Here is an 11861-nt window from a genome sequence, read left to right as displayed (position 1 = left end):
AAAACTATTATTTGTGTTAAAAAATTATGATATACCATGGTGTAATGCTGTTAAAAATATTTTGAATGAGTGTGGATTGGCTTATGTATGGCAACAAAACTCTATTAATATTACATGGTTAAAGAATAAGGTGCAAAATATTCTTGTAGATCAATGTAAACAATTGTGGTATAGTGATATGTATAATTCACCAAAAAGTCTTAATTATAGATTGTTTAAAAAGTCAATAACATTTGAGAAATACTTGTTGAATTTACCTCCTAAACTTTCTATGAAATATTGTATTTTTAGAACTGGTAATGCTAAGCTTCCAATTGAAACAGGCAGATGGTATAATATTGTAAGAGAAAACAGAATTTGTCACTTGTGTTTATGCAAGGAAATAGGAGATGAATTTCATTATTTATTTAAATGCACTGACCCATACATTAAGAATTCTAGATTAAATCTATTGCCCAAGTATTATTACACAAATCCTAATGTTTTTAAGTTTGACCAACTATTTGATTTGAACAGCAGGGAAAAATTAATTAAGTTATGTAAATTTATTGGAACTATAATGGAGAGAGTCGGCTCTCTTGGTCTGTGACATTGTCATTTTTTTTCTTTTTTTCTTTGTCTCACGCATGCTTAATTAATTAATTGTAAATATTTTGTGTTATATCCTCTCTATACTGTTTTGTACAGTTTATGAGAATAAAGTCTTGTGTCTTGTGTGTCAGAATAAAGTTTTCATTATCAAGGTATTACATTGATACTGTGATGAGAAGGATAACTCTTTAATTGTGACATAAATGTCCAATTAATCATCTTTATATTTTGTGAGATGTTATTTTTTGACCAATTTAGCCCTGCAATTTATGCTATAAAATTTGTAATGTACTTATAATTAACTATATAGAGGTATCATGAACACTAAGATCACTAAATGATAGTCCGCCTCCCATATGAGTAAAATAGCAAAGTCCGTTTTGCTCTGGAAAACCGAAATAAGTGTCAGATCAAAAATTAAAATATGAGCTAGGTCACAATGGCATTATATAACAATCTGTGAAAGTACCATTTTATTCAGTGGTATAGGAGGAATTGCAGATAGGGGAGATGGGTACCTTTAATATTATACAAAGAATGGCAGCTCAATGTTTCGCTAATGGAAACCCGATATATGTGTCCGATCAAAAAATTACATAGGATGTGCACGATGGCACTTTGTAACAAAATGAGGAGATGGGTATCCCAAAGCGTAATAGACGGACGCACAGACAGACGGGTTTGTTAAATAAGAAGAACAAAGTGGTGTAAAGTTGATTTTATCTTTCCTTGCTCAATTTTTTTTCAAAAAGATTTTTCTTTTTTAAAACAATTTCTTAATTCGGAATATTTTATAAGTTTTTAATTATACCCCCGCTTGAAAAGAGGAAGGGTATGTAGTGATCGGGATGTCCGTCCGTCCGTCTAGCTGTCGGTATGTCTAGTTGTTTGTCCGTCCGTCTGTTACGCTTTGGGATACCCATCTTTTATCCGCAACTCCTCCTACACCACTGAATGAAATTGAAGAGACTTTCACAGAAACTTTGTTACATAGTGCCATTGTGCACCTCCTATTTTACTTTTTGATCGGACACATTTTTGGGGGTTCCCAGAGCGAAACAATTATTTCCGGTCTCTCGGAGCAAAACATGCACTTTGCAGTTATGACTGTATGGGAGGCTGGGGTATTAATAAGTGAGCTCATTGCTCAAAGAAAGCTCATTGCTCACAGAAACTCTAGATTATTATGTTTTCTTTTCATATATGATATCTGTGAGTTCTTAAGAGTCAAAATCAGCAAGCATCGAGCATTTAGTTTAAAAATGTGGAAAGTGGCATAGAAACAGATTTGGTTAAAACGCATATATAAATTTTCAGAACAAAGGGTATGATAGAAAAAAAGCAAGCAAAAAATAATTTTTCGCATTGTTGCTATGGAAACCACGCGCCTTTCAGATAGCGTGTTTTGTACTTTATCATGACACTTGAATGTATGATTAAACAAATACTTTTTTATTACTAGTCATTAAAAAAAGCTTTTTAAATTATTATTTTATTTATATAAATACACTCTATTTTAACAACTGTTGATTCACCTTTTGATAAATATAACTAGTTTTTTGGAGGTTAATTTTTCTTTAAAAAACTGCAAATTTGAAGTACTCGATAAGAAATCTACAACCACATTAAAGCATATCAACATAAAATATTCATTAAACAGTATTTGTTCTAGAAGAATCAAGAAAAAAATCTGCAGGCAACTAAAGCATTTATATATGATAACTGATTTAAATCCATAATTTTCTGTCACTTTTGCTTCAAATTACCCCCCTTTGGTATAGCTCTCTAACATAGGAGGAATAAACGGTAGTTTGCTTACATTGTTTTCAATAACAAAGTACAGAAGACTAGCAGAAAATTACAAATTTGGAGCAGTCTGAGCCTCAGTTTTGGCGTTTTTATGGGTCTTTATTACGGTGAGTGAGTGAATTTTTTTCAATTTATCATTACAACAGTTACCGAAGAATGTATAGCATAAATTAACCATGCAGTAAAATATGTAACACTTGGCAAGTGTTTTTGCACATTTTAATTGAATTCTGACTGATTATATATGTTAGCTTTATTTTAGTATTTTATAACTAAAAAAAAAGATTACGCATGGCCTGAGGAACCAGCTGGAGGAGGGGGGTATCCCCCCCAATAATATTGCCCACATTAAACTATATAATATTAGCAAATGAAATTAAATCCCCCAACTTGTTTCTGAGGGCCTAACGTGTAAAAGTTGGTCATGATCGGTCACATAACTGTATCCCAAATTATCAAGTTTAATTTGAATTTAGTGTGATTTTAATTTGTTGTATTCACGGTATATGTATGTAACCAAAGTCACTCACCAGCTATAATGATTATAATTGATAGTATGGTAAATAAAAGTATAGTAGATATCTTTATTTACCATTTAAGATAATACCTGCTTTTTACATGAAAAATTATGAATTTATGAAAACCAACACTATTATGAAATATTTGTAAAATGGAATGACCTTTATTATGGCTTCCGTAAAAAATGAAAAAGGGGCAGGTAGTTAACTCTGTACTTAATATTTTTTAGTTTATGAAAGGGGATTACCTTAGAAGTATTGTGATACAGACAACTGTATTATGTAGTGGACTAGTGGTAACTGAATTTTATATATACCACAGTAAAATAATGAATTAAAAAAAAATTTGCTGATGTCATCCAGTGTTTACTAATAAAAGGAAATTCATATTCAGCTAACATTTTCTCCGGTACCACTGAACTAATTTAAGTCAGCTAGGTTCAAATAATAAGCATCATTAGATTTAAAGCACGTAAATTTATAAAATGAATATCTTTACTCCATTTTTTCTTGGGGGGGGGGGGTAATACCGGTAATAATTTAAATATTACAATGTCATGGTCATTTTCATAGTTAATTTACATTTACACAAAATACTGAACGCATTTAGGAGCATAACCTTTGCCTGAGAAATTGAATATCAGTACATGTTTAAAGATTTGGGTTGAAATTCAGTTTTGACATATCAAATTAACTAGAAGTTTAAATGAGAAAACAATGAGCATGGCGGAAGATGATGGAGAGAGATATGAAGATGGCGGAAGATTTGTTGAGAAAACACACTTGAGCCTAAGGAAGTCAATAAAACTGGCGAGTTGATCATCATTTTACATATCCCGATCAAAGATAAAATACCATGTGCAGCATTTATTTCAACATTTCGGGAAAAACAAAGCTATACGTGCGGATTCGTAGTTTATTGAGACTCATGCGGTTCCGATGGCATCAGCTGAAAAACATGGACATGGAGAAGAGAAGAGGAAAGAAGTTTTTGTCTGTCAGAATTGCAGATTCTCAGCTCATTATGATTACTTTGGAAGAAAACCACCATTTACCAAATCGTTTGTGTAAGTACATTTTTGTTCTGTCAGGAATTGTGAGTTGATAATCTTTCACGATGTGATCTGGTGATCGTTGGATTCAAGCAAAGGCCTCTGAATTTCTATCAATAAGCCGTATATGTGATATATACCCCTTCTCTATATAAACGGTATGCAACGACGTTTTAACCCCCTCGCCGATTTGGAGCCAAATTTTTCGGAAAACGAAAGTGTTTAACCTTTAGCGTGCAGAACTGTGCCAAAATTGATTTTCCTTAAATTCCATCGCTTCAAAAGTTTCAAATGCATCGAAATATAGACGCAATCAACCATTATTTTCCACTTTTCAATAATCTCTACCCCTGGCCACCGCCATGCGCTGACGTCACGTAAACAATGGATCTGCACACCAAATGAAAAGCAATTATTTTTCTACTGCAATAACATTTAGCAAGACAAGCCCAAATCAAACTAGTGCTAATTGTAACGGGGACCGTTACAGATGTTCCCCAAACGCTCCCCAACTCCTTTTTGGTGCCATATTCCCTGTAAGCTTCATTAAAGAAGACAAACTCTGTGCATTTTGACTTTAACAACGTTTTCTCAGAAGGATACCAATTATATTCAAATTTTAGCATTGCATCCGTGCGCATGTGAATACATGTGCGTTATGATCATATCATCTTGTCTACACTATCTACATATTTTAATATACAATATATTAAAGCATTCAGTCCAAAAGTATGAAAAATCACTCTTTCAAGTGTATTTTTCATTTCTCTCGTTCCAAATGCACGCACGTGCGTGCACGTGCATGATGACCATACCTTCTTGTAGGAGTCCCTTACATCTATCCATATTCTAAATCCCATCCTGTTTGGTTGAAAAACAAGGGAGTTATAGCCATTTCAAGTTTAAGCCAATCAGATTGCAGCACACGATCATGCGCGTGATTTCATGATTTTTTTTCTATATCATATTGTAGGATATCCTAATGCATGACAATGTTTTAAATTTCAAAGCATTTCGTCAAAAAACAAAGTAGATATTGCCATTTAAAATTTCAGCCAATCAGATTGCAGCACGCGGGCATGCGCATGCTTTCATGAAAATTCTTATATATCTTGCTGTAGATCTTCATAATGTAGGTCTATGTTCAAAATTTCAAAGGATTATGACAAGAAACAAGAAAGATATTGAGACTTTAGTTTCAGCCAATCAGAGAGAAGTGCACGTGCATGCGCGTGAGATCTTACTTTTTTGACCATGTCATTTTGTCTATGCTTCTAATATATACTTATAAAATGAGTTTCAAAGCATTTCATCAATAATTTTAATAGTTACGTCTGTATCAATTATATTGGACATTTCTCGTGATGCACGTGCGAGCTCTTGCAAGCACATGTGCATGCACATGCTTTCATGAAAAATCGTATATTACAGGCTGTAGATCTCCCTAATGTATGACTATGTTCAAAATTTCAAATGATTTTATCAAAAAACAAAAAAGATATCGAGACTTTAGTTTCAGCCAATCAGAGCGAAGCACACGTGCAATGCACGTGCGATCTTGCTATTTTGACCATGTCATCTTGTGCATACTTCTAATATATCCTTACATTATAAGTTTCAAAACATTTCGTCACAAAATAGAGAAGTTACGGTTATATCCATTATATATTGGTCAATTTAAGTTTTGCACGTGCGCGCTCTTGCAAGCACGTGCGCGCAAAATGACCTTGATTCCGCAAATCTACATAACATGCCTACTTACCCTAAAAAGGTTTCACCTAAGTCGGATGTGTAGTTTACAAGATCACTCGCGGACAAAATTTTCCCAGGAAGAAAAATAATAATAAGAACTAGAAACTCTTGTTGCTATAGCAACAAAGAAGGTCTTCCGTTCTCCTCTATTTATGTGTATGAATGAGCTTTTATCTCTGTTAAAAAGGCATATAATATTTTAAATGCTTCCAGGAAAACAAACGACGGGAGGTGTAACTTACCAAGATTCTCGACGTTACTTTTTACAATTATAGTCTTAATAACATTTACAAAAATCATTTTCAATTTTTTTTTCATCACTTTCTGTGACGACCGGAAGTAACGGGGGACGCATTTTACCCTATATCTGTTGCCCAATCTTCATGGTTTATTATTCATATTAGTTTAGTGTCTTGATCTGTTACAGTTAACATGTGAGAGATCTCGTAATATTATCTTCTCTTTTTGAGGAGGAGAAATCACATGATCGTAAGAACATTTTTGAAAAGATATTTGAGGTTATTCTAGACATGTCAATCTGAACAACACGTCCAAAAATCATTTTAAATGCTATTTTTATAAAAAATATTTATGGGATAGTATGATACTAAATTTATGCAGTTTTTCTCTCACAAGCGGAAGTTGTCGTTTCTGTTTCCAGTGGGACTGACATATTTCAACTCTATGAAAAAAGATGCTATAATGTGTTACTTAGAAAGATTCCATAAAGAAAAGCTGAAATTTTCGATTTATTTGATAACTTCCTGTGACAACCGGAAGTGACGGCGGACGATCTTAAACCCAAAGGATATGTCTACTCATCAAGGTCTACAATCCCTATTAATTTGGTGTCTTAATCTCTTACCGTTAACGAGATCTTGCTATGATAACTTCTGATTTTGAAGACAGGAAGTCACGCGACCGGAAGTGAATTTAACTGAGATATTAGACTTTACTGTAGACATTTGCAGTCTGAATAACATTTCAAAAATCATAACAAATACTTTAACTATAAAAGAAGTTTTAAGGGAAAGAAAGATACTCAAATTATGTAGTTTTTTCTCTTTTAACCGGAAGTTGTCATTTTTGGTTCAGTTGGGACTAATACATTTCGAAACTTCAAATAAGATGCTATAATGTGATGCAAAACAAGTTTCAAAAAAGAAAAGTTGATTTTTTCGATCTCTTTGATCACTTCCTATGACGACCGGAAGTGACGGCAGACAATCTTACCCCAAATGGTTTTGCCTACTAATTAAGATCTATTACTCATATAAGTTTGGTGTCTTAACCTTTTACTGTTTACGAGATCTAGCTATGATAACTTCTGATTTTGAGGACAGGAAATCATGCGACCAGAAGTGAATTTTACCGAGATATTATACATTACTGTAGACGTTTGCAGTCTGCATAACATATCCAAAAATCATTACAAATACTTTATATATAAAAAGTATTTATGGGAAAGAAAAATACTCAAATTATGTAGTTTTTCTCTTATAACCGGAAGTTGTCGTTGTTATTACTGGTAAGACTAATATATTTTGAAACTACAAATGCTATAACGTGAAGCTAAAAAAGTTTCATTACAGAAAAGTTGAAATATTCGATTTCTTAGATCACTTCCTGTGACGACCGGAAGTAACTGCTGACGGTCTTATCCCAATTGAATTTGCTTACTTATCAAGATCTACCACTTATTTAAGTTTGGTGTCTTAATCTCTTACCGTTTACGAGATCTAGCTATGATAACTTCTCATTTTGAGGACAAGAAATCACACGACCGGAAGTGAATTTTACAAAGATATTTGACGTTAATGTTGTCATGTGGAGTCTGAATAACATATCCAAAAATCATTACAAATACTTTATAAAAAATATTTATGGGAAAGAAAAATACTGAAAATATGCAGTTTTTCTCTTATAACCGGAAGTTGTCATTTTTTGTTTCCGGTGGGACTGACATATTTCGAAACTACAAATAAGATACTATTTTGTGCTGCAAAACAAGTTTCAAAAAAGAAAAGTTGAAATTTTCGATTTCTTTGATCACTTCCTGTGACAACCGGAAGTGACGGCAAACTGTGTTAACCCAAATGCTTTTGCCTACTTATCAAGATCTATTACTCATTAAAGTTTTGCGTCTCCATCTCTTACCGTTTGCGAGATCTCTTTGTGATAACTTCTCCTATTGATGACAGGAAATCATGCGACCGGAAGTGAATTTTACAAAGATATTTGACGTTACTGTAGACATAAACAGTCTATTTAACATATCTAAAAATCACTACAAATACTCTATGTATAAAAATATTCATGGGAAGGAAAAATACTCAAATTATGTAGTTTTTCCCTTATAACCGGAAGTTGTCGTTTTAGTTTCCAGTGGGACTGATATACTTCAAAAATACAAATAAGATGTTATAATGTGATGCCAAAAATGTTTCATGAAAGAAAAGTTAAAAATTTTAATTTTTTGGATCACTTCCTGTGACGACCGGAAGTGACAGCGGACGATCTTATCCCGACTGATTTTGCTTACTTGTAACGATCTACCATTTATGTAAGTTTGGTGTCTTAATCTCTTACCGTTTATGAGATCTAGCTATGATAACTTTTCATTTTGAGGACAGAAAATCACGCGACCGGAAGTGAATTTTACAAAGATATTTGACGTAACTGTAGTCATTCGTATTCTGAATAACATGTCCAAAAATCATTACAAATACTTTATCTATAAAAAATATTTATGGGAAAGAAAAATACTGAAAATATGCAGTTTTTCTCTCATAACCGGAAGTTGTTTTTGTTTCCGGTGGGACTGATATATTTCAAAACTACAAATAAGATGCTATAATGTGATGCAAAAAAAGTTTCATAAAAGAAAAGTTGAAATTTTTCATTTCTTTGATCACTTCCTGTGACGACCGGAAGTGACGACGGACGATCTTAACCCGATTGGTTTTGCTTACTTATCAAGATCTATTACTCATATAAGTTTGGTGTCTTAATCACTTACCGTTTCTGAGATATGACTCGGACAAAACTTTTTTCGAAAAAACCGGAAATCGGACATATCTGACGACCGGAAGTGAATTTTGAAAAACTGAAAACTGCATTTGAAAGATATTTTAACTGTCTATCATCTCTGAAAATTTCACCTGAATCCGTCCAGTCATCTCTGAGAAATCGTCAAAAACAAAAGGGGAAAAAAAAATAATAATAATAATAACTAGAAACTCTTGTTGCTACAGCAACAAAGAAGGTCTTCCGTTCTCCTCTATTAATCTGCATGGATGAGCTTTTATCTATGTTAAAAAAAGGCACCTAATATTTTAAATGATTTCAGGAAAACAAACGACCGGAGGTGTTACTTACCAAGATTCTCGACCTTACTTTAGACAATTATAGTCTTAATAACATTTACAAAAATCATTTTCAATTTTTTTATCACTTTCTGTGACGACCGGAAGTAACGGCGGACGCATTTTACCCTTTATCTGTTGCACAATCTTCATGGTTTATTATTCATATAAGTTTAGTGTTTTGCTCTGTTACAGTTTAAGAGATCTCGTAATGTTATCTTCTCATTTTGAGGACAAAAAAATCACATGATCGTAAGTAAATTTTTGAAAAGATATTTGAGGTTACTCTAGACATTTCAGTCTGAATAACATGTCCTTAAATTATTTCAAATGCTCTTTTTATAAGAAAAAAAAATTATGGGATAGTATGATAATAAATTTTTGCAGCTTTTCTCTCATAACTGGAAGTTGTCGTTTTTGTTTCCAGTGGGACTGACATATTTCAAAACTACAAATAAGATGCTTTAAAGTATCACTAAGAAAGATTCCATAAGAAAAGTTGAATTTTTTTTTATTTATTTGTTCACTTCCTGTGACAAGCGGAAGTGACGGCGGACAATGTTAACCCAGTGGAATTGTCTACTAATCAAGACATATCACTCCTATAAGTTTGGTTTCTTAATCTCTAACCGTTTACGAGATCTAGCTATGATAACTTCTTATTTTGAGGACAGGAAATCACGCAACCGGAAGTGAAATTTACAAAGATATTTGACGTTACTGCAAACAGTTGCAGTCTGAATAATACATCCAAAAATCATTACAAATACTTTATCTATAAAAAATATTAATGTGAAAGAAAAATACTCAAATTTAGTTTTTCTCTTATAACCGGAAGTTGTCGGTTTGGTTTCCGGTGATACTGACATATTTCAAAACTACAAATAAGATGCTATAATGTGATGCAAAAAACATTTCCATGAAGAAAAGTTGAATTTTTCAATTTCTTTGTCCACTTCCTGTGTCGACCGGAAGTGACGGCGGACGATCTTATCCCATATATATTTGCCTACCCTTCAAGATCTACCACTCCTATAAGTTTGGTGTCTTCTTCTCTTACCGTTTACGAGATCTAGCTATGATAACTTCTCATTTTGAGGACAGAAAATCACGCGACCGGAAGTGAATTTTACAAAGATGTTTGACGTTACTTTAGACTTTTGCAGTCTTAATAACATATCCAAACATCTTTACAAATACTTTATATAAAAAAAAATATTTATGGGAAAGAAAAATACTCAAATTATGCAGTTTTTCTCTTATAACCGGAAGTTGTCGTTTTCATTTCCGGTGGGACTGACATATTTCGAAACTACATATAAGATGCTATTATGTAATGCATAAAAGTTTCAAAAAAGAAAAAGTTCAATTTTTTGATTTATTTGATCACTTCCTGTGACGACCGGAAGTGACGGCGGACAATGTTAACCCAATTGGTTTTGCCTACTTATCAAGATCTATTACTCATATAAGTTTGGTGTCTTAATCTCTTACCGTTTCTGAGATATGACTCGGACAAAACTTTTTTGAAAAAAGCGGAAATCGGACAAATCTGACGACCGGAAGTGAATTTTGAAAAACTGTTAACTGCATTTGAAAGATATTTTTATTCTCTATCATCTCTAAAAATTTCATGAGAATCCGTCCAGTCATCTCTGAGAAATCGTCAAAAAAAGAAAAGGGGGAAAGGGGAAAAAAAAATAATAAGAAACAGTAGAATCACTATAAGGTCTTCCGTCTGAAACGGAAGACCTTAATAATAATAAAAAGAAACAGTAGAATCACTGTAAGGTCTTCCGTCTGAAACGGAAGACCTTAATAATAACTAGAACAATACTCGTTGCGAGCAACGAGAGGTCTTCCGTCCGATTCTGAAATAAAAAACGAAAAATCTAGCAGAAAAAGTGATAAAAAACATCGGACATTCGAGAGAGCGAACCCGGGTCGCCCCTGTGACAAACCAACGCGCTAACCATTCGGCCATTGAAAACACCGCTTCAAATATTTAATTGCAAATATCTCGAGATTGTCTGTTTCGATTCTGAAAGAAATTACAATTTACGCATTTGCAAATGAGTCTCTATTTAATTTAAAAACATCAAAGAAAAATATCAAAAAACAAAAAAATTGAAAAATTGCATTTTTTAAATATGCTTCCGGCAAAAACCGGAAGTGCTGACGACGCACGAAAAGGCGATTCTGCAAACCACAAAGTCATGATCTATCATCTCCAATAAGTCTCCAGTTCATATCCTCAACCATTTTCCATAAAAGTGCGCGACAAAATTGCATTTTAAAATCAGGAAATTGGCCATAAATTGGCACCGGAAGCGAATTTTCAAAAAATCGGAATTTTATATAAAATTCATATAATGATCTTTTATTCCTGAAAATTTCAATGAAAACGGCTGAATAGTTCTCTAGAAATCGCCTGCACAAAATTTTGGTCAAAAGAAAGAATAATAATAAGAAACAGTAGAATCACTATAAGGTCTTCCGTGAAGACGGAAGACCTTAATAATAAGAAACAGAGTAAAAACAATATGTTCTCCAACTTCGTTTGGGGAACATAACTAGCTGTACTGTGGGCAATGAGCTCACTAAATGATACCCCCGCCTCCCATATGAATATAATGGCAGTGTGCATGTTTTGTTGTGGGAAAACAAAAATAAAGTAAAATAGGAGATGCACAATGGCAGTATGTAATAAAGATTCTCTGAAATTTTCATAAAATCCCATTCAGTGGTATGAGAGGAGTTGTGGATAAGAGATA

General features: G+C 33.2%; 1 protein-coding gene across 1 annotated transcript in view; it reads left to right on the top strand.

Annotated features, from left to right (window-relative positions):
- The first annotated feature begins 3808 nt into the window (after positions 1-3808).
- LOC134246731 (cysteine-rich DPF motif domain-containing protein 1-like) overlaps positions 3809-11861 on the top strand; it is a 30764-nt gene continuing 22711 nt past the window's right edge. The window contains exon 1 of the mRNA XM_062729087.1: positions 3809-3985. Within this exon, the coding sequence (XP_062585071.1) occupies positions 3858-3985 (128 nt within the window). The 5' untranslated portion in view covers positions 3809-3857. The remainder of the gene's footprint in view (positions 3986-11861) is intronic.

Source organism: Saccostrea cucullata, unplaced genomic scaffold (genome assembly GCF_032062105.1).
Source record: "Saccostrea cucullata isolate Sc308-1 unplaced genomic scaffold, CSIRO_AGI_Scuc_v1 ctg159, whole genome shotgun sequence".
Lineage (NCBI taxonomy): Eukaryota > Metazoa > Mollusca > Bivalvia > Ostreida > Ostreidae > Saccostrea > Saccostrea cuccullata.
The sequence above is the reverse complement of the archived record's forward strand: the minus strand, read 5'-3'. Positions and strand labels throughout refer to the sequence as shown.